The 24,811-nt window shown below is 39.3% G+C and overlaps 1 protein-coding gene across 2 annotated transcripts in view; it reads left to right on the forward strand.

Annotated features, from left to right (window-relative positions):
• TMCC3 (transmembrane and coiled-coil domain family 3) overlaps nt 1-24,811 on the forward strand; it is a 124,176-nt gene that overhangs the window by 56,020 nt on the left and 43,345 nt on the right. The window contains exon 1 of one of the 2 annotated variants that reach the window (XM_063133773.1): nt 23,034-23,225. The exons of the other annotated variant lie outside the window; for it this stretch is intronic. Within the exon in view, the coding sequence (XP_062989843.1) occupies nt 23,148-23,225 (78 nt within the window). The 5' untranslated portion in view covers nt 23,034-23,147. Of the gene's footprint in view, nt 1-23,033; nt 23,226-24,811 lie in introns of those variants that run through there. 2 annotated transcript variants of the gene reach the window in all.

The following is a 24,811-nucleotide window of genomic DNA, read 5'->3' on the forward strand; positions in this document are numbered from 1 at the left end:
AAAAGAAATGGATGCCCCTGCATTGATGACCACCCTGCCTCCCATTACCACGACAGAGCACCCAATTGCAGAATGCCTCACCATAACTCAGGTGACAGAGCATACAGCATGGGATCATGTTTCTCGGGCCCCATTTCATTCAAGGGGAAACTATGGAGACCTACATAGAAGTGTCTCAGCCCTTTCCTTTCATGGTGATATTCATGTATTTAGCCCATATCATTGCCAGCGTGGATGGCTTTTGGTCAAAATTATGAATATATTCATTCTATGTGAAATGAAAAATATTGCCACTGCAGAGCAACACATCATGGCTGTAATCATGGCCAGAGCATTTTCTCACAGTTCCTTTTTATATGCTGAATGTGGGTTTTCACCATGGTCCTAAGAACAGGATCTGGCTTTACTGCTAATCAGTTCCATGGTTAGCATTTGTCTTGCCCAGCCTTCCCCAATCTGGTACCCTTCAGATGTGTATGTCTGCAACCCCCATCACCCCCAGCTGGGCATTGGCTGTGCTGGTTGTTGGTGATGGGACTTGTAGTCCACCATATCTAGAGGGCATCAGGTTAGTCTTGTCTCTACCAGGATTTACAGGCAAACAAGACAATAAGAAATCAGTTAAGGAAACATTAATCAATAAATGTTTTGATGCTCTTCACAGATACCGCTTGTGTTATCATCCAAGTCTAAACAAGACATTTTAAATTTGCAAGAATGATAAGGACTGTCAGTTAGAGTTAGCTGTATCTGTAAATAGCATAATACTAAAGGAGACAGCACTTTATGTAATGAATGTAATTATCACAATATCTACAACTTAATGCTGAGAAAGGGAGATTAAAATACTGTAAATCATACTAAATAACATTTATTTTGATATTGAATATGTGTATACATCCATTAATGTAGGTATAGATATACTATGGCATTCTAATTTAAACAAAATCAGAAATTTGCTGAAATCCAAAACAGTTACTTGGAAGTAAATTCTGTCAAACTCTAAGGATCTTATTTTAACCATGCATCAGACAGAAATGCAAGAATGTAATTAATATTAATTTGAAATAATCTGTTGAATCAGATATGTAATGTTCCTTAACAATAAACATAGAAAAAACTGACGAGCGGCAATTCATGATTATGGTGCAGTTTACACATTTGCCCCCAAGATGTCATAATTTGACCACTGAAGATAACTAATTTGTGTCATGTTTTATGATGGTTGTAAAGCAACTAATCTGATATTATATCTGAGAGAGAGAGAGAGAGAGAGAACACAGTTCTTTGGGTAGCTATAATTTACATAAACAAGAGGCATCATTCTCTGCAAGTATGCTGTACTATAAGAATAGTTTGCCTTATTTATTTTTTATCCCATTGTTTCATCCCAGTGTTTCCTATTCAGTTGCATTTTATTATTATGTTTCTTCATTTAGATGCCATGTAAAAACCTTCCTCTTCCAGCAGGCATTTAATCTTTATTCTTCTGCTTTGATTATTAATGCGACTGCTGGCTCCTTAATTATTTAAATATTTAATATTGTATTATTTTGATCCTTGTTTTTTATTATTATGTTTGGTTTGGTTTTATGATTGTAAATTGCATTTGTCAGTAGGGTGGAATACAAATCTAACAAATAAATAAATACATTATTTGCCACATGTATAGCACTTCCCAGTCTACAATGCGAATTACTATCATCATTCCCATTTTGCACATAGATTGCTGAAACTGAGATATTTTGAACTATTGTGTTTGGATTTGAAGTAGGGGCACTGTCCTATTCAGCAATAGAGCTAATATATAGAGATAGTTGCACTATCTCTAGCAGAATACCAGTAGCATTTTTTGTGTGAGCAAATGCTATTGGCATTGCACTACAGGTAGCTTATGCTAGCACAGTGTTATTTACACCAGGGCTAGTGCTGAATAGAATACTGCTTTAGGTCTCTCTATGCAAAATCCTGGATTTATAAGCTAATAAAAATGGCTCATGTAGGTTTCTAGTAATAAAATTAAAATATTAGAAGCACCACTAATTGCTGTCAGTTTGTTATGCAGAAACATGTTCTGTAAAATATTAATGTATACAATCCTGTGCCCAGTTACACACAATTTCCCCTGCTGAAGTCAGCAGCATGGAATTTGCATGACTGAGTGCAAGATTGGAACAGCAATCCTGTGGTGAAATGTCTGCATGTTGGCATTTCCTCAGATTTATCAATGGATGTGTATCTTTGTTCTGCCACTAAACCCTCATTTTGCCCTCTACAAATCATGTTCAGCAAATGCTTGTGGGTAAAGAATTTCAGTACTAAATCATTGCAATAGTCATTTTCAAGAGTTCTAACGAGAATTATAACTATGATTTAATTTCTCACAATGTAGCAACCCACATTTTGTGCCCTAGGGAAGCTGATACTTTTGCATGTTGTTTTGAAAACTGTATAGCGACTTTTCTGAAGTTTTAAATAGATGTATTGGTTCCATGTTATAAATGTATTTTAAAAAGTACTATCAGACTGACAAAATGAATTTATTATATTTAGCTATATAAGACAGGAGATGGGCAATGTTTCTAAGTCCAGCTAACTCATAGATCCTAAATCCATGTGAAGTCTGGATGTAATATAATTCTTCTAAAGAAATTTTAGAGCAATCATGAGCCCAAACAGTAGGCAGTAGATAAATTCATACTTGATTTCATGGACGTTCTTGTAGCAAATGGGTAATTTTAAGATGTAACTATTTTTTAATCTAAAATAATAAGTTTTTGATATGATCCCTGGTTTTTGTTGTTGACACAGTCTATTCCTTAAGGATCCATGACTGTATTATGTATTTAATATTTAATATTAATTTAATTAATTAATTAAATTAATTAATTAAATTAATTTAATATTAGTATTTAATATTAAAATTAGATAGCTTATTTCTGTCAAGGATTAGACAAACCAATTAGTTTTTCAGGTGAACATTCATTCCCTGTTTATAGAACATTTGGATGTTTGTCTATACGTGCTGTGAAAAAAACCTGACAAGGCAATCAGGACTCAGATTGGCTCCTAGCCTCCCTGTGCAACCAGACCTTGGGGCTGCTGCACTGATCTTTGCTCTTCCCTTCCTTCCCACTGGAACTGCCCTCCCTCACACACAACATGGCTCCCCGGAAAACATTTCTTGCGTAGTTTGAAAGGTCAAAGCATAATTATTCTCTGTTAATTATTCCATTCAACAGATCTACCCAATCCCCACTATAAAAACAACAAGAGAAACCAAGGATATTCCCAGTGTAAATTTGAGTACATTTTGAAACTCTTTTGAAAACTACATGAAACATTTTTTTTTACCGAAGAGTATTTGGTGTAGAAGTGAGGGTAGAGGCAGTGTTGCGTATCAGAGCCGTTTATTAGGTAATTAATTAGTCAATTACATTTTAAATTCATTTTGTATTTGATGTTGCTTCTGAATTATTGGTCTGTAACATTAATGGGGCAGTGCAGGCTTTCTGTACAGTTCTGTGATTTATCAGTGCTGTAAAGACAAGACTTCTCAACAGAAATAAATAAACTTGATTGTAAAGTATGAAACAGATTAACAACTTTGTTGCAGAAATGTAAAATTACAGTAGTTTCCCTCTGACTTGTAAAACCTATTTACAATTACTGCAGGCAATATCTGCAATCTTGATTTAGGTGCACTAATTATAAAATGGGACATGGACTTCGCACCTCTGAGAATCAGTAGCTCATTAAGGAAGATGGCCTTGGTTCATTTAAATGCTAAATATGCATAGCCTGAAGTGGGTTATCTACTGTTTTCAGTTTAATGGTTTATTGAATGTTTGGACCATGAAATCAACTGTGATTGGAAACAATGAACACAAACTCATAATTTTTATGGTATGAGAGATAGAAAGATGCCTATAATCCACCTTCTTTCATGGATCTATGGATCGCAATAAAGAAGTATGATATGGTATGATATAATACACCTTTGGGCTTTGGCTGTTTGAGAGCTTTAAGTACTATGAAGCATACAGAAATTTCCTCTCTGATTATTCCTTTTTAAATGGGCTATTACACAGGATTATTTAATGCATCATTACCATCCTATCAACCTGTTTAGATTACATAGTTACATATCTGTGTTCCTGTCATTTTATAAAAGGTTTTCCATACTGTGGACCAAGCTAGGGAGAAAGACTTGCACAAATAGGTTATGTGCTTGTTTGCCAATAGGCCAGGATTTCATCCAATGAATTCTAGTAACAAATGGTTGACTGTAGGATTAAGTACATGACTGGCAAACTTGATAAAGTAAATGTGCAGCAGTGCACAAATAACATATCTGCCTGCCCTGCCCCATCTTCCAGGTACTTCTAATGATGTCTAGATAGTGTGCAGTAATATACAGTCCCATGTGTGTACATCCAATAACACATTATCTTTATGACTCTTGCATACATATGCTCCATAGGTATGCAAGAATGTGTACATACCTTGGTGGTTTGCAGGAAATGTATGGCCACTGCTTTAAACAAGGATAAGTGGGTACAAGGCAGGTAGACATGATCTCCTTTCCGCACCACACATTGACTCTATCCATTTTGCCGAGCAAATGCATAGTCTGAAAGATAAACAAAATCAACTTTGTCCTTTATATTATTCATATAGCCTATAATTCCTGGTAGAGGTAAGACCAATCTTCCCCGACCTGATGCCTTCCAGATATGTTGGACTATAAGTCCCATCATCTCCACACCTATGCTTGGATCTGCTTCCTATAACACTTGCATGATATCTTCTCCCTTATTTCCTTCAAATCTCCCTTTACAATCCATCCTGTCCATGAAGCCTTTGGCACAGCCCCTTTGTTCCCATGCTTTACTATAACCCAGTCTGTAACTAGGCCTAAACCCATGAATATTGCTTGCCTCTTTCCCCTGCCTCCTCTTCCCTTCCCTTCCTCTGTTGTTTTCCCTGTGTCAAATTTCAGATTGTAAGCTCCTGGGTGCAAGGACCTCTTTGTAATCTGTAAACAGCGTTGCACACTGATGTTGCAATCATCATCATCATCATCCATAAGACTCACAACTAGAGTCAGTTGACATTGTGAGACTTATTTTATTCCTTATCAAATTTCACTTCCCATATCTAAAGAAGAAAAGTAAAAAAAATCTGAATTTGTAAACATATTACTAGCCAACTGTTTTGAACCGATGATTATGTCTAGTCATTAGAGGAGGCCGCAGCAATTTTGCAAATATGTCATGCAATATTCCAAGTCATTTTAACTACCTGAACAAGTGCTCAGTTGGTTTCAAACCAGCTCTATCATGAAGAAAAGGCATTTGCCTGAGCCATTGGAATATCTCATTTTGGGTGATTATGAAAGGCTGACAGAAACTTGGAGTGTTCATCAATAATACCGTTCTTATGAAAGACAGCATGTCCTGTGTCATGCAGTCATGTCTCTCATTTGCTGGCACTGATGGGTGCTGCAAAGTATTTCTGTTTACATGGCAGCCCAAATACCATTTGGATGAAAGTTGCTTTTCTTGTCATACTGTACTAGGAAATAAGAAAAACACAGACAGTCTCTCCTTTGTGATTTCTTGCACATGTCTGTTATCTGTTCAACCTTGTATGGGCAGATAAGGGCTTAAATATTTCCTATTTCAGCAACAAAGAGCTCATATAATATTAATACTTAGCTGTAATGCAACAGTTCATAGTCAGAGGCTTAATATTATTCAATCATTTCAAAAGAGAGAAACATTGCTATACCCATTTTACAGAATAGGACAAGCAGGTAATGTTCAAACAGGGGACATGAAAATTTAATGAGTAATAAAAAAATCTACATGCTAGTTTCTCAATCATTTAAAGTTAAAGCTTTCATTATGCAGAAGCAGAGGCTAAGACTTTAAACTCAGCAGCTTTTTGTGTTTCTGAACATCTTTTTTAGGGGAAACATTTCATCATGTGAGCTCAGAGTTGCATTCTAAAGTAGTATGGTCCATATTTATTATCTCAACTGTTGTTTGTAAGAACCAGGCCTAAAGTTTCAATGAACTACTAGCTTGCACTCCCTCCTAATTATGCAGAGGCTAATTCTGTTGTCTACCAGGAAGCAAATGTACAGGAAAGGATTTTCTCTATTGACAAAGGCATTGGTGTAATCATATGGAAAACTTGCAAAATTATGCTAACAGTATTTCCAAGTAGCTTAGTTAATATTTTAATGCTGCGCAATGAACCATTGACTGTGGTATTTCATATGCACAGAAGGGTTAGTAAACAATGCAAATTATTGTGGGAATATTTGAAAACCAGAATTAAATCTCTTGAGTAGCTGCAGGTGTAAATGATCTGTCTATATATGCATGTCTCATGGGTGTTGCTATTTGAAGGTTCAAAACAAAGTTGCATAGCACACTTTGTGTGCTTCTGCTTGTTATTTGAAACACACTGTAACCTTGTTGATACAGGCTAGTTTGTAATGGGCACTTTATGTGGACAACCCTGTTACGTTACAAGGGATAGGGCCAGACCAATATGCATGCTAAGAGTGAATGAAATGCACCTGCTGTTTGTAAGTCTGAACTTGATTCCTATATTCCTCAGTGTACCTACATGTGGCTGAGAGGTTTGCATTAATGAAACTGGCAATGCACTCTGACCACTGGTTTGCTTATATTATTGCACTGATTTAAGGAAAAAATAGAAAACATTTCCAAATTCATATATCAACGTTCATCCTCAGTATTCCTTCCTGCATACTGTTTTTGTACCCTAGGGATACAGAACTTCTTCTCACCAGACAGCTGAACTTCATTTCAAAGAAGCCTTTGGCGACCATGTTCTAGTTGTGGGAAGGGTCAAAGGCAAAGGCAATAGGGCCAAAGTACCAAAAATACCAGTGTGTTTTGGCTTAAAGCTTTTACTGTGAGTAACCAAATCTTAGGAGACTCATTTCAACCTTTTAGAATGTGGGGGGAAATGCACTGAAGCCAGGAAAATATCAAATGATTAATAGTTGGAAGAAAGGAGGTGGGGTCATCTGGGGAACCCCAGAGGGACCAATTTGGATTTCCCGGCTGTACCCTGTTGAAATTTCATTTTCTCCTATTACTACTTATTTTCAGTCCCTATTCTCTCATCTTAAAACTGCTTGTAGACTATATGCGTTAAAAGTCCCACAGTGGCTGCAAATCAGCACTGCATCACTTATATGACACAGCAACCACTGCAGGACCTTCTAACGAAGGTGCAAAAGTTGGTGACTTACCCCGACTTTTCCTGCTGAAGTGAGGTCACTACAGCTTTTCCTTGTTATTGCGTCGTGCCGGGGCATTCCTGGGTGGAAGGTGACCCTCCATTGATCGCTGGAAGCCAGGCGAGGGGCAGGGCATGGGCCCGGCGAGCAGAATGGCTGCTGGAAAGCCTGCGCTGCTTCCTGTGTTGGGATTACCTGATGCCATCCTGCTGCAGTGAAAGTGTGAGGGTTTTCCAAAAGCAGGAGGAAGCCGGCATGTCAAGGCAGCCCCTAGGAAACAGCTCTGATTTCCACGGTAGCCGTTCTATGAGCTCCATCACACCTGGGGGAAAAACACTGGTTACTGTGGCTTCTCCACTCCTGGTTTCGTTGCTCAGTTACTTCCTGTTTGAAAACAGGAAGTAAACAATGAGCACAAGGCCCATTCAGTTGGGCGTTGTAATCATGCTGCTTCTCCCACACACAGCAGGAGAGAGGAGCAAGTGGACTTTTCTGGCAAACGATGTCATGTGAGGGACCTGCAAATTATCCGTGAGTGGCCAGTAATGAGCATGCAATACTCGTTGGATGGAGCTCATTGTCTTGCATAGCAAGTAGTAGTGAATACTCCTACTCCTGCTAGTAGGAAGCATTTGGTTGATGTAAAGCAGGGGTGCTTTACATCAGCCCTAACAACTCCAATCTTCCCTCACTATTGGCTATACTGCTTAGGGCTGATTTATTTATTTATTTATTTATTGCATTTATATCCCTCCTTTTTTTCCTTCAAGGAACCCATGGCTGTGTACATAAGCCATTTTATCCATGGAGGCCAAAACATCTGGAGGACCACAGCTCCTCACCCTTTTTGTAAATGCACAACAGTTCCTGTGGCAAACATATTATAAAGTTAGTATCTTGCTGTTTCATCTCTGAAGTTTCTACCAAATCTAACTCAATGGAACAAGTGTTCTCCCCCCCCTCCTTTTTTTGCTGGATAGACTCCAGTCTAGTATTCCCCTCACTCCTGGTAAGCACGATTTCTTAGCAACCAAAGATGACATACTTCTTGGTCAGTTCTCACCTGTTGGGCAAGGAGCCAGCATGATAGAGGAAGGGAAGGGGAAAACTACTGGGCTCCTGTCTATGACCCGCTCCCATGTTATAGCCCAATAAACCTTTATATGTAGATTTTCAAGGCAGTTTAGACTCAGAGTTAGATGTGAACTATCTTCCATACCATTAGAAATTACTTCCTGTTTTAAAAGTATTTAGATTTCCTAGAATCTATCATGTTTATATATAGAACCATGCTATTCTCAAGAGTTCTTCAGGTTTGATAGTGAAATAAGGATTCAATGGGTTTTTTAAAAAAATTCTTTTCCATTGATATTACCATGATGACATCAGAAAACCATGATTTTCTTTTCAGAATGTGGAATAACTAAAATAACATCTGCTGGGCACAGACAAATTTTGAAGAAAGGGAAAGGAAAAAGAGAAGGCAGGAAGGCAGTGTTCCCAGCACCATTTCTGTGCCTGGTATAATACCTTTCAATTTCGAGAACAATAATAGAGCCGTACAAACTGGCAATTTTTGAGGAAAACAGAAAAGCTGTCTTGTATTATATTTCTGGGCTGGATGGAAGAAATGGGAGGGTGGGGGTGGGGGGAGAAATAATAACATGAAGGCCGGGAGAAATTGCTCAGTTTAACATCCTCAACGGTTTTCTTCTATTCATCAATCAACTTGGGCATCAGTTGACAGTGAATGATGAAATATTCACTGCACTAAAGAGAATATTGCAGGATGAATCTTGAAAACATCTGCTTTTTGTTTGACTTTTAAAGGATTTGAGTCTCTGTGATTGTTTAGTCAATGTGTAATTAACATGTGCAATTCACTACCAGCTGATATTTAAAACAATCACTAGTTCAGATGACTATTTTTTTTAAAGGACTGGAGAAATTCATAGAAAATACTATCAGTTAGTAAGGCCACCAAATTTCATAATTAGTTGGCTCATTGGTTGAAACCTGTGTGTTCATAATGCTCACCCTTGTAGTAACCTTGGATTGCTGTCTTACAAATTAATTCTAATTTCAGAATAGATTGTGAGCTTCAGAGCATGCACACTCTGCATCAAAACTGTAGCATTTCTGCATGTGCGCTGCATTGCACTGCATTGGCTGGTTGAAGTCTTTTCTTTCAGGTGAAAATGTGATTATGTCCCTTGGTGGCACCATCATCTCTCCTTCATATACCAATTGATGATAGTGAGTAAACTTTATGTAGGAAGACCATGTAGAAACAACCATTCAAGAAGGAGCACATAATGTAATAAGGTAATGACAGATTATGCGATTAAAAACTATAGTTCCCAAGATGCAGTTTGATATTGCTCATATGCAAAAATTCTTATGCACAGTACAAGATCTTGAATTAAAGAATTTTCACCTAAAATTACATGAATGAATTTGTTGCTTTCCAAGGAAATAATGAATTAATTTGGAATAAGTTTGCCCATCAGTACTATCAACACAGTAGCTATTTGCTATGGTATCTAAAAGGAACCCGATAGGAAGAGCCTTGCTGGATCAAACCAAAGGTCCATCTAATCCAGAATGGCTGGCCAGATGCTTCCAAGAAACCCCCAAGCAGGGTAGAAAGGCAACAGCTGTACATTTATTTTTGTCTGCCAGCAATTGCTGTATGCATTGCTGCCTCTGAACCCAAAGGTTCCATTCAGCTACCATGCCTCATGGCAGTTGATAGGCCAATCTTATACCACCTGGGTTCCTCCAGATGGTATACAATTCTTATCAGTCCCAGCAGGCAAGGCCAGTGGTCAGGAATGGTCTGACAATATTTTGGGGAAGGCTGTGTTAGATCTATCTTCTTTGAAATTGTCAAATCACCTTTTAAAACCCTCTAAGCCAGAAGCCATTACAGCAATGTTATACATTGTATCGAGAAGTATTTTCAGTGCAATCCTATGCATATTTACTTGGAAGTAAGTCCTACTGGTTTCAATAGGATTGCAGTGCTGCTCACTGAATTGACATTTCCATTATCCACCATGACCCCTAGATTTCTCTTTTGATCAGTAGCAGCCAATTCAGATTTTGGAGACTTAATAATTTTTAATTAATCAATTTGACATTGAGTGCTCACCTTTATTTGACTTAGTACTTTAGATTCCCTCCCTCTCTCCAAATGTGATTCAGGTATCTCCAACATCTGTTCAATATCTTCTGAAGTGAAGACTGATATAGAGGTTCATCAGACAAGTATTTTATCGCATGCTTGCTACTGCCTATTTACAGATGTGCACACGTCCTTTAGACAATGACGTCTGCCTCCCACTCCTTCCTCTTGTTTTTCCATCACAAAATAGACCCCTTTGAATCAAACCAGTTTTTTTTAAAAAAATAAATAGAATGTGACACGAACTCATGCTATGTGCAGGAAAAGCCGCATGATTAAAATGGCCCTTGAATGGGCCACGTGGTCTTTGTTTACTTCCTCTTTCTGTTCAGGACAGAAGAGGAAGTAATGAGGGACAAATGTGGGGATGGAGAAGCGATGGTAAGGAAATGTGATTTCCCCCCATGTGATGATGCTCATAAAGAACCTTCCTGGCTAGTTTCCTAGTTCTAATGTATTGAAATATTTTTTAAAATGTTTTTAGCAATATGTTATTTTTGTGTTGCTTTATTGTCAACTTAATGTTTTCCCTAGGACTTTCATTTTTCTTTCTTTTAATGAAGAATTCTTATCCTGCAAAACTGTTTTGATGCTGCTCATTAACCTCAGAGGCATTTTCTTGAATTTTGAACCTTTTATAATCTGTGCTATACACTTTATGTGAGCTTCTATTATAGTGATTTTTAAACAACCTACAAACATTCTGAAGTTATTTTGATTCTCCCTTTTAACTATTCATTTTTTTTGAAGTTTCAACAGACTATTAACTTAATTTTAACTTTGCACTTTTAAATTTGTATGAAATTCTGCATTGCTGCTTCATTTTATCCTGGCTGTGTTTTTATATTGTATTTTATATTATGCTTTTATGCTGTCTGTTTATATTTTGAATGATTTCCATGGTTTTAATTTTTGTAAACCGCCCAGAGACCTTCGGCTGTTGGGCGTTATAAAAATGCAATAAATAAATAAATAAATAAATTAAAAATGACTTAGATTTCCTGAGCAACCATCCATCTACATATATGTGTTGAATTTAATAGCACTGTTGGCACTGCTAATGAGTGTTTTGACACCACTTACATCTTGCATCAGATATTGAGTACCGTTCAGGATTACATCAACGTACACTTTCCCTTTAATTGGCATCTATGATCTATTCTAAGGCTTTAGTGGATTTGCTGCAACAAACTAATATAGAGGCTTGTGGTTCTAAGAGTAACAAATGTTTTATGCCTTTCATGTAATAGATCTCACCAATAGATGCATGAAGTGTTATTCTGGTCTAGAAAAAGATGCTATGGGTACAGAGAGAAACTGTTGCAAACAAGGCCCCCAAAGCCACTGCTGTAAAAGAGGAAGGAATAAGCTTGTTGTATTTGAATAACTCTAAGGCACAGTAAGTCATTGTATCTAGAAATGTTGTCTCTTTGTGATTTGAATGTACATTGTCTCAGTCATTGTAAGAATACCTGAAGTTGAACATTATGATTATGATTTTACAATACTTAATTTTTCTGCCTCCCTGATTTCTTCCTCCAGATCATTGTCAGTTTTGAGTGCAAGGCTGATAGCATATTCAAAGCCAGTATATCTCTAAGTACCAGAAGTTGGGGATAGAAGTAGGAGAGGGCTGTTGGTATCATGTTCTGCTGAACATCTAGGAACATCTGTGGGAAACATAATACTGGCTTTGACACTGAAAAGATGAGAAACCTGTGTCCTTCTATTGTTCCTTTAGAGCAGGAGTGGTTTTCCTTAGTTCATGGGGTGAATACAAATGACCAACTTGCCATGTGGAGAAGTTTGCTTGCTTCTTAAATGTGTACTAAAATGTGATAGAAGGCATCAATGCATACTCGTGCTGGCTTTGTTTTATTTTGTGGTTGATGATGCTCCATCCCTAGGTACTGTCTTATTATGGGGTAAGGATCTATCCCCACCTCATTAATATGTTCTCATAGTTTTAACAGTTTATCCAAACTATATTTTTTCAGTGAGTTCAATAAAATATTCCCCCTTCTCTTTGAAATTAGGAAAACATTCTAGCTCTTTAAAAAAGAAGATTGTGTTGCTTTTGAGCATATGAAGTAATCTGTTGTATGGAATTCTACACCATGAAAATCAAGATCAATCTCCTATATGCAGGCTACCCAGCACCAGTGCTAGCTCTAGCATTTTGAAGGTTCTTGGGCAAGGCCCCCTCAGTGGCCCCCTCCCTCCCTCAGTGAGTCTACCTTATGACTGTCATAATCACTAGCTGCTATTGCTCCTTCTCTTTCTCATCAGTTCTACCACTTGCTCACTCAACAGGCAAAAAAACAGTGAGCAAGTAGGCAGGCAAATCTACTGCTCTTCCTTCCCACCAACACTATTGTCTGGGCCAGAGGAAGAGGCAGGTAAACAAGCAGGTTACAGTGGTGAAGGGGAGGAACAACTCCAGAGGGCTATTGCAGTGGGCTCCTACCTACCCTTGATGCTGGCAGTGCCCAGAGCCTTCATCACACAGAACTGTAACTTCAGAAAGATGATTGAGGTTTTCACTTAACAGATAATAAAAAAACTTCAAACTGTAGTAAACTTATCATTATGCAGTTAAATTTAGAGCCTTTTATGGGCTGGAGCTAGGCTCTGCCCTTAGATTGTTGTTGTTGCTGGGTTTCTGTCCAGTGTATTTGAGCAATAAACAGCCATTTTCTTACACTCAAAGCACACATTACTTTAAGGATGTAGCAAGCAACCACATCTTGTTTCTTAGTGCGGTGCAATTCCAGTCTGGATCCAGGGAGGGAGGGATGCACCTGCAATTGTTTATTGTCAACTAATGATCCATTAATTAAAGCACATGGCAGTGGTAATATATGCTTTAGCCCCAAGTTGGCAACAAAGTGAGCCGCAGTTTTATTTATATATATATTAAAATGTTTATCTTATCAAAACACACTAAAATTTAAGTGAACATTCAAAATACAACAGAAAAATGCCAATATTTAAATGTGCCAAATATACAGAAATATATAATCAATATTTGCAATAGTAATTTGAAGTCTTAAATTAAAAATCTGAAAACCATGGAGAAAAAGCATGGAAGAAAAGTTGTTCCTTAAAAGACAACTCTAGCCATAAATCTCTATAGCAAGAGTGGGGAACATGTGGCCCTCCAGATGTTGTCAGACTGCAACTCCTGCTATCTCTTGCTGCTGGCTAACCTCACCTTAGATAGCAGATTCAGTGCCCCACTGACATCAGAGCCACCAGCTCCCAGTGGTACCTTCTCCACTTGATGTTATCTGCCACGGTCACAGATTATTAACACATATGACCAACTCACCAAGTGGTTAATGTGAGACAGCCTTACCTTTAGCAGGAAAACGTATATGCTTTCATCAATACAGACATCCAAGCAAATCTATGATGATAAAACCTTACCACCCATGGTGGCTGGTGGCTTCGATTTTGGTGGGGCTGTGGATCCATTCTGGGTTTTAGTCAGACCCAGCCAGAACTCTAAAGGAACTATTCAAGGTGCTGAACCCTGGGCCCACCATTGGTTCAGCACGTTGGATAGCTCCTTTAGCGTTCTGACTGGATGTGACTGAAACCTAGCGAGAATCCCCATCCCCATCAAAATCAGAGCCCCCAGTCTCCACTGCTTACCACAGTATATAATTACTCTTAATTAGAAGAGGAAATCTCTATCCACCTTCTCCATACTATGCATCATCCTATATATTAACAGCAAACTTATTCTCCAACTGCAGACCCTTGTAGCCACAATAGCAGTATTTATGCACAAAATTGTGATATCAGCAGGCTTGGGACAAATCCAAGGTTTACTGAAGTACAATTTTTTTCATTATTATTAAAAAAAATTGTAGTGTTGGAACCTCTAAGAATCGGCAGAAACCCAAAATAGTTCAATGTTCATGGTCTATAGAATGCTGAGTAATTGCTGGGGGGGGGGGGGAGCCAAAAACTGTGGGGGAATGGGATGGAATCATACAGCAGCCTCCCCCAACCTGGCGCCCTCCAGACGTGTTTGACTACAACAACACATGCTAGTTGGAAATGCTGGGAGTTGCAATCCCACAAAGAGCTCCTTCACACCTGCACATTTGCCCTGGTTTACCCTCGAATTATCCACCCTCATTTCCATAGCATGTGAAAGCTTTCATCTGAGGTCTGTGCCCTACGCAGCTGCCTAGTTGGCCTAATGGTGGTGCCGGCCCTGGATGCACATCCCCCCAGATCTCCTTTGTACCTCCCCCTACAGTTCATTGGTTGGTGGTAGCTGGACACTGCGCCCTCCTACCTACATGGTTATTCCCTGTTGCCTAGGCTATGGCTGTTTCCCTCACCCTGCCTGGAGACTTTGGAGCATGAACATACTAAAATCAGATGCAGGCTTACCTTTGAGTAAACACCATTGAACAGAGAGAAACTTACTTCTGAGTAAACAAAAGTAAGACCTCAGAAGTAAGCATGGGGTTGCAGAGCGCTTCTTTCCAGTTTGCTGTTTTAAGACTTTAAAAAGAAAGCTTCTGAGTGACCACACTATTAAAAATCAGTTCTATGTGTTTACTCAGAAGTAAGTTTCTCTCTGTTCAATGGGGTTTACTCAAAGGTAAGCCTGCATCTGATTTTAGTATGACTGGGATGTAAATGCAGTTGAAATCAATGGGACTTACTTTTGAGTAAGGGAGCCAGTAGATCTGTAGTTTATGAACTTGAAGATGCACAGCTTCACATAATCAAAGCCATGGAAGTAGAAGTGGAATGGTTGGAAACCTGCAAAACAAACATAAGGAGAGGCAACGTGGAGAAACAACCTTGCCAGATGTTTTGGACTACAACACCTATAATTACCTAGCATTTGGCCTCATAGCATTAAAAACCTCTAGGGCAGCCTTCAACTTCATGCCCTCTAGATGTGTTAAGTAGGGTGACCATATGAAAAGGAGGACAGGGCTCCTATATCTTTAACAGTTGCATTGAAAGGGGTTTCAGCAGGTGTCATTTATCATAGAATCATAGAATAGTAGAGTTGAAAGGGGCCTATAAGGCTATCGAGTCCAATCCCCTGCTCAATGCAGGAATCCACCTTAAATATCTGAAGAACCTGGTGAAATCCCCTCTTCATCACAACAGTTTTTTTTAAAAAATTTTATTTTCTACAATACTTAAACATACACATTTACATTCACATAAAAACAACAACAACAACATACTACATAATGTTCAATTTGAATACAAAATCTTATCTTAATAACATAATCAAAATAACCTACAAGTGCACCCCCCACCTCGGGATCTCATTCCTGATTCCAGAATCTCATACTTTCTTCTGCTGGTGGTTTCCCACTTCCTTTTGAAAACACTAATATTAGGAACTGTTTCCAAATTCCTTCAAAATCATTTGATTTAGCTATACCTCTTCTCCATTTAATATTACTTGTTAATTTATCATTAATAGCTATATCCCATACTTCTTTATACCATTCTTCAATAGAATATTCCCCTTGAATCTTCCAGTTCCTAGCTACAATCAATCTTGCTGCAATCAACAAATTCGTTATCAGTTCCTTAGTTTCCTTTTAACATTTAAAATCTTCTTCAAATAGTGACAGCAATGCAACTTTTGGTGTTCGTTCTATCTTCATTTCCACAATTTCTTCAATCTCCAAAAACACCATCTTCCACAATTTCTGAACATAGTTACATTCCCACCACATATGCAAATACGTTCCTTTAACCCCACAACCTCTCCAACAATTTTCTGATTGCTGATTGTTTATCTTATTCAATCTAACCGGAGTTAGGTACCACCTCCATACAAGTTTATAATAATTCTCTTTTATTCTTACTGACATATTTCTCAACGCTCTTTGTTTCCATAATCCCTCCCAACCCTGTTGTCCTATTTGTACCTTCAAATCTGTCTCCCAAACCATTTTACCCGAATTATCCACCGTCCCTTTCTCTACCAATATTCTATATAATTCACTCATCAACCCTTTTAACACTGTTCTTTTCTCCCTTTCATTATCTTTCTTAACTATTAGTTCCTCGAACTTTGTTAATTCTCTACACTCTCCATTATCTCTTACCCACTTTTTAGTCCACTGTTCTAATTGCCTATAATTTAACCAAGTTAATTTTTTATCCTTCAAAACCTCTTCCATATCCTCTCTTGTACTCATTCCTCTTAACCAATCCTTTAATTTCATTTTATTTTTTTCTATTAAAACTTTACTTAATCTACTCTTTAATTCCTCCGGGAAATTCTTCAACATTATTACCGGTGACAAAGGAGAGCCGCCTGGAAGCAGCTCCCCTTTATATTTACTCCAAATTTCCCAGTGAAACCTCAAGAGCGGGTTATTTATACTTTCCACCCATTTTTTTTCCCCTTCCATAAAAAATACATTTTCCAATTTAGTCTCTATATTACTCATAATTTTTTCTTCCATCCAATCTAATTCCCCTAATCCTGTAATTGCCTCCACTATATATCTTAATCTATTAGCTACATAATATAATTTAATATTCGGGAGACCCAATCCTCCCTTTTTTTGGCTCAAATACCATTTACTTTTATTTACCCTCGCTTTCTTATCACCATTACAATAATTATTTATAATCCTTTGCCAACTTTTTAGCTCTAATTCTGAAATTTTTATTGGTAGCATCCTGAATACAAAATTAATCTTTGCTAAAATCTTCATTTTTATTAATGCTATTCTTCCAAACCAAGATAAATTTAACCTTTTATATTTTTCCAATTTTGCTAAAATCTCTTTTTTTAACACATTTAAATTCTCTTTCTCTAAACTCTCTAATTTCTGCGTAATTTTTATTCCCAAATATCTAATCTGATTCTTAACTCTAATTTCTCTTCCCTTTTCTTCCCAATCCTTCTCTTCCTTTTTAGTATAATTAAACAACATCAATTCTGATTTAGACCAATTTATTTTTAACCCTGTAATATCCTCAAATTCTCTCAATTGTTGTTTAATTCTCCCCATCTTCTCTATTGGATTCTTTATCGTCAACAACGTGTCGTCTGCAAACATATTCAATTTAATTTCCTTCATACTACCTATTCCTTCAATCTCCTCATCTTCTCGTATTGCATTCGCCAATAATTCCATTACCATTACAAATAGGACTGGTGAGAGCGGACAACCTTGCCTTGTCCCTCTGGCTAGTCGTATCTTATCTGTCACACCATCATTCACTACCACTACGGCTGTATTTTGAGAGTATAACTGTTCTATTATCGCTTTAAATTTATTTCCAAACCCCATTTTATTTATAACCATCTTTAAAGCTTGCCAGCTCACACAATCAAAAGCCTTAAAAATATCCAATGCCAGAATTCCCGCTTTAACCCTAGACTTATTTATCACCTGTATTGCATTTAATACTCTTCCCACTAAATTAGGCATCTGTCTACCTGCCACAAATCCACATTGATCCTCCCCTATATATTCCTCTATAAATTTATTCAACCGCCTTGCTAAGATAGTTGAAAAAAGCTTAGCATCTTGGTTTATTAATGAAATAGGTCTATATGAATCAGGGACAGTCAAATCTTCATCTGGTTTTGGTATTAAAATTATTAATGAGTGTTCCCATGATTCTGGCGTTCTATCCCCTTCCAATATGGAATTAAACAAATTTATTAATTTTGGTATTAAAATTCCTTTAAAAACCTTATAATATTCTGGTCCTAAACCGTCTACCCCTGGTGATTTACCCGGCTTCAGGTTCTCAATTACTTCTTCTACTTCTCCTTGCGTTATTACCTTCTCCATTAACTCTTTATGCTCTATTTTTATTCTCTTCTTTATATATTTTTCTATATAAGCTTCCAACTTTTGTTTTTGAGTATCCTTTCCCTTATACAATTCCTGATAAAACTCCTGAAAAATCTTTACTTTATCCTTCATTGTATGACAATACTTCCCTTGTTTATCCTTCAAAATCCATATCCCGTTCCTGGCTTTTTCTTTTTGTGTGAGCCTGGCAAGCACTTTAGAATTCCTGTTACTGTTTTCAAAATACTCCCTTTTCATATATATTAAATTCTTTTGAACCTCCTCTAAATTTAAATTTTCTAATTGTTTTTTCTTTGCCTGTATTTCTATTAATTTATATTTATTTTTATGTTGCCAATAATCTTTCTCCATTTTCTTAATCTCTTCCTCCAATTGTTCCTGCTCTGCTACTTGTTGCCTTCTTAAATTACACATTTCTCTAATACATATCCCTCTCGATACTGCCTTCATGGTATCCCAAACTACTGCCCTTGACGTTCCTCCCTTCTCATTAATTTCCCAAGCCTCTATCATTTCTCTTTGCATTTTTTCTACCACCTTATTATACTTCAAAAGTTTTGTGTTTAGTTTCCACCTAAACGCTTCCTTATAATTCTTTTTAACTGTAAATTCTAAACTTAACAATGCATGGTCCGTTACCTTTATTACCCCCATTTCCATTTTACATACCTTACTTGCAAACTCTTTTGAAACCATTATATAATCTATTCTAGAGTATGTCTGATGAACTGAGGAGTAATAAGAAAATCCCGGATTCAAGCCATTCAGTAAACGCCAACAATCTACATAATCTTTTTCTTTTACTAGTTTATTCAATATAGTAATATTATTTCTTTTTTCCACATTTGTGGGGTTTGATCTATCCACTCTATTATTCATTACCATATTAAAATCCCCAGCTAAAATTAGATATCCTTCCCTAAACTCCTCTATTTCATTAAATAAATTCATAAAAAACTCTCTATGTCTCTCATTAGGGGCATAAACATTTACTAATGTATATTGTTCACTTTCTATTTTCCCCTTTATCATAAGATATCTACCATTATCATCCTTTCTTACAGTTTCCAATATGAATCCACTTTTTTTTGAAATCAAAATTGCTACTCCATTTTTCTTTGACATCCCTAATGACTTCTCATAATAAACAGACCACCTTGTCCGGATTTCATTTACGCCATCAAATTTTTGGTGTGTTTCTTGCAACATAATAATATCCGATCTTTCTTTATTTAACATTTGTTCTATTCTCCTCCTTTTCACGACTGCCCCCAGACCTTTAACATTGAGCGTTGATACTTTAATATTCTTATTCATAATCACCCTTTTGATTTTCCTTCCGATCCCGTGTGCTCTGCAACTCATAAACATATACAACACCAAATATAAAAATAATCCCTAAACCCCCCTTCATCCCCCTCCCTCCCACCCTAATGATCCCCCCAACCCCTCTTCCCCCCCACTACTTTCCCCCTCCCCATATCCCCGTGAGTCTATTACTCCGGCCATCTAACTTAGGGGAGAGGGGGGAGGCGGCGCCCCGCCATAACGGCACAATCCCTGTATTTAACTACTTATCATATTGATTATCTCATAACAACATTCCACATTTACCCCGTCCCAGACGCCCCGGCTACGGCTCCATTCTCATCTCCAGCTCCAAAACTTGCATCATTACATAACCCCAATCTCTTCAGCAGCTCCTTGCCTTGCTCCAGAGAGGTTACTCTATGTTCACCCCCAGCATAGAAAAACTTTAAAAAAACTGGGTAACCCCAAGCATATCTCACTGTATTTTTTGTTAACGTTTCAGTTATTTGCTTAACGCTGCGCCTCCATTGGAGTGTTTGCTGACAAAGATCGTTGAATACTTGCGCTGTTTTGCCTTTATATTTAATCATGACCATAGCCCTCAATTTCTTCATCACTTGCTCTTTTTTGTAGTAACTGCCAAATCTCACAAGAATGTCTCTGGTTGATCCTCTATACTTTGCTCCTCCCACTCTATGGATCCTTTCAATATCACAGTCTTTTATATCCAGATCTGGCATCATATCGTTGAACCACTTCAAAACTATTTTTCTCAAATCCTCTCCTGGTTCTTCAACAAATTGTTTAATGTGTACATTGCAACGCCGCTCCTGATCTTGAAGTCGGATCAGCTGTAGATCTTGACTTTGAAATTTTAGCTCACAACTTTTTTCAAAGACATCCTGTTTTTTCACAAGTGCTTTAACTTCCACATCTAGCTTCTTTATCTCTCTATCATTAGCCGCGATCTTATCTGCTAGCACCCCCATTCGTGAAGCTGCATTTTTTTCATTAATATCCATCTTCTTGCTCAAAGTGGCAGTGCTATCTAGAATCAGTTTCTTCAATTCTTCCAGTGCAGCTGAAATTGGCTCCGTGCCAGAACCCTCAGCCATTTTGATAGATCCATCTGAATCACTTCCAGAACTTTGTAAGTCTTTTTCTACAGACACTTTCTCAAGACGGGCCAAATTATGGTTAGAAGGATGAATTCTTTGCCAAGTAGCCTTCCCCGGGGTTTTTTCCCCTTTTTTTCTGATATACGGCATGGGTCTATTTTTAACTCTCAGTCACTGTCCCGATTACAATCCACCGCGTCTCTCTCTTCTTACACAGATAAACACTTTATTCTTCGATGCTCTTTTTTTTTTTTTTTTAGAGGGGTGAATTTACTGCCAATTAAACCTTTCTCTCAGAATAGGAGTATATAAATCATCACTTTATCAGACTAGAAGACAGGAGAGCTCTAACATTCCAAAGTTAGTTTCGCTTTCTGCTCCCCCCTCCTTCCGTCTGCTTGCAGCCAGAGAACGGGCTGTTTTTCTCCTCCTTATTCTGAGTCTGCTTCCAAAAAAACAGGATTTTCACCCTCTCTTAACAGTCATAATCATCCTCCTTCACTTTCATTAACGACCCATGCCTTTTTAGATGAGATAATTAGCTTTTCAGATCCCCCCCTTCGGGAGCTCTCAAGAAGAGATCTTACCCGTCATGACGTCCGGCTCCGCCCCCTTCATCACAACAGTTAAAGCTGCAGGAGCCCTGCCCTCTTTTGTATCTGGTCACACCAGTATAGCTCCTGCTTTAACTGTTGTGATGAAGAGGGACTTTCCCCAGCTGCTGCAGGCATAGGAAAGACACCTGCTGAAATTCCCTTTTCTATGTTGTTGTTGTTTATTCGTTCAGTCATTTCCGACTCTTCGTGACTTCATGGACCAGCCCACACCAGAGCTTTCTGTCGGCGTTGCCACCCCTAGCTCCCCCAAGGTCAAGTCTGTCACCTCCAGAATATCATCCATCCATCTTGCCCTTGGTCGGCCCCTCTTCCTTTTGCCTTCCACTTTCCCTAGCATCAGCCTCTTCTCCAGGGTATCCTGTCTTCTCATTATGTGGCCAAAGTACTTCAGTTTTGCCTTTAATACCATTCCCTCAAGTGAGCAGTCTGGCTTTATTTCCTGGAGTATGGACTGGTTTGATCTTCTTGCAGTCCAAGGCACTCTCAGAATTTTCCTCCAACACCACAGTTCAAAAGCATCTATCTTCCTTCGCTCAGCTTTCCTTATGGTCCAGCTCTCGCAGCCATAGGTTACTACGGGGAATACCATTGCTTTAACTATGCGGACCTTTGTTGTCAGTGTGGTGTCTCTGCTCTTAAATATTTTATCGAGATTTGTCATTGCTCTCCTCCCAAGAAGTAAACGTCTTCTGATTTCCTGCAGTAATCTTTGCGCCCAGAAATACAAAGTCTGTCACTGCCTCAAATTACAGGAGCCCTGTCCTCCTTTTCATATGGTCACCCTATTTAAGACTACAACTTCTAGCACTCCCCAGGACCTCTGGAGTGCTAGATGTTGTACCCAACACATCTGAAGAGCACCTGGTTGAGGAAGGTTTGCCCTAGCATGCCTCCTCCCAGTTACCTTTTTTTCTGAACCAAAAGAGACCCAAGCGCATAGCTTCTCTTCATAGCAAAGGCGCATGAGTCCCCTGGATCAGTTTGGTAGCCCCCTCCTTCCCCATTTCCAGCTCTACAATAGCCTCTTTGTAGCGGGGAGGCGACCAGAACTGTAGCACAGGATTACTGAATGGATCATATCCTAAGCAGCTCCCCCCGCATTTTCCCAGGTGGGCGTGGCCCTGGTGGAATATCACCGACTGGAGGGTTACACATTCGGGCTAGCATGGGATCAAGGGAAGAAGGTGCCCTTCCGTCTAGCTGCTGAAGTTGCCTTTTAGGGGAAGAGAACCGCGCACATTTCTCCTACTGATAGCCTCGTTTAAGCGTTAGATTTCCTGTTACGTGTTTGGGATTATCTCTTTTCCTGGTAACTTTTCCAGAAAGTGGGTGGGGGGAAGGAAGGAAAGACAACTTCTATCTCGAGTAGAGGGGCGGGGGGGGAGCGGGGGATTTGACTTGCACCTTCAGATCCCTTTCGCAATTTCCTAGAGGAAGCTGCGGTTGGAAAGAGGAGAGAGAGAGAGAGAGAGAGAGAGATCCGTCTTTAGCACACGCGCCTCTGACTCCCCTTCCAGGCGCTTTTCAGTAAGGGGCTCGGCGAGCGAGGCCGCGGAAGGCTTCACGGCGTTTGTTTGTGCTGAGGAAGCCTCGGGTGGGCGTGCCGGCACCCGCTCGTTCGCTCGCTCTCTCACGCCCCAGAAGGCGGCGAAAGGAAAGCCAGGCAGGCTGGCTTCTGCCGCGGCCAGCCAGGCAGAGAAAGCCGAGTGGGGAGCAAGTTTGGCTCCTGCGCGATTCCGCGAGGGGCTTTGGAACACTGGCTGTGCGGGGAAGGAAGAGGCGACCATCATGCCTGGCAGCGACACCGCCCTGGCTGTGGACAGGACTTACTCGGACCCAGAGAGGCACCGGCGCCTCAAGACCCGGGTAATTAATCCTCTTCTCTCCCCCACCCCGCCCCGCTTTCCTCCGGGCTCCTGTCTATGATGCCTGCCTCGCAGCCCACCGCTGTCGTTCACTTGAGCTGAATTGAATTGAATTGAGTTCACTGTGCGCTCGTCTGCCGGGTGCTTGGCCGGGCTCCCTCCTGGGACGTGCCTTTCGTCGCCTCTAGGAGCTGTCAGGTGGAGCTGCCTGTCACATCCCCAAAACAGGCTCCGGTTCAGCGGCGTGCTTCTGCGATGTGTCAAGTGTCAGGTTGCAACTCGCCTGGCCGGGTAGAGCAGCCACCACTCCCGCCTGGATCTGCACCTTTCTCTACTGTGTTGCCCTGTTGTTCTCTGGACATGGAACACTGTGGGCCCCTCGCCGGCTAGAACTGCTAAACATTAACCGGAGGAGCGCCTGCTAAGAGTTTCTTTCCTTGCTCGTAAGGAATTTGAGGCAGAGATCTGAGCATCCTCTGGGTACAAAGGTGGCAAAAATGCCCCTGCAATTAAAAGTCACAACCTCTTGTGAATGTAGTTCAGGGGGCACTTTAAACCAGGGTTTAGTGCTCTGTAGGTTCTCCGTGTATTGTAGGAGGCGTTAAGTTGACAGAGTGTGGCGGTTTATGTTGAAATAGGTGGAGCCACACTGCTCTTGAAACTCAGGCCCAGTCAAAACAGACGTGATGAAGGAGGTCAAAATTGCCTCTCCTGACTCTATTGTTGCCAAGTTCCACTCAAATATTTTCAGAGTAGTGACATTGGGGGAAGAGGGGAATAAATCTCCCCCTATATCATTTTTTGTGAGCTAAGTTGCCAAACTTATTAGCTCCACTGGGAGGGTGAAATTTGGGCTAACAACATCTTGAGGGAGCAGTTTAGACCAGGAAAATGGTACAAGGCAAAGGGTGGGAGAGTGCTGTTGCACGATGTCCTGCTAATTCATCCCTGGCCAATGGCTGGTTGACCACTGTGTGAACAGAGGGCTGGACTAGATGGATCCCTGGCCTGATCCAGCATGGCACATCTTATGTTAAAAACTGGAGCATGTCTGCAGAGCTGGTTTAAAGTAAAATTGGGAGATTCTACTGTTTTCACAGACTCTATCCAGTCAGTGGTCTTACTGCAGCCATCTTCTGTTAATCGAAGTAGCATGAACAGTTGTACGATGTGGGAATTGTGCTTTACTGGTAGAAATAATCACTTCTATGCAATGATTACACAGCTGAAGTGCTTACTGTGGTAATAAACATATGTAAAACCATGAGAAAATATAGCAAAAATATATCTCCCTCAGGTTGTTTTTGCATTGTTGTCTTAGAAAAAAGATCATCACAGTACTTTCATTGCATGATTCCCTTACACTGCATTTTAAAGCTAGTGAATTTCACTTTCAATTGTTTAAGTACTGAAGACATACAAAGTCAAAACTACAAAGTTTCAACTTGAATAAAGAGAAGGAGATGAGAGCTAGAGGATAAATGTAACCATGCAAAAAAGTGAAAGCATGACTGGTATTTAAATCTTGGGGTATCTAAAGTGTACTATGACCACTTATGGATAGATAATGCAAAATTTACACATTGA

The sequence above is a fragment of the Elgaria multicarinata genome, chromosome 9, assembly GCF_023053635.1.
Source record: "Elgaria multicarinata webbii isolate HBS135686 ecotype San Diego chromosome 9, rElgMul1.1.pri, whole genome shotgun sequence".
NCBI classification, from domain to species: Eukaryota; Metazoa; Chordata; class Lepidosauria; order Squamata; family Anguidae; genus Elgaria; species Elgaria multicarinata.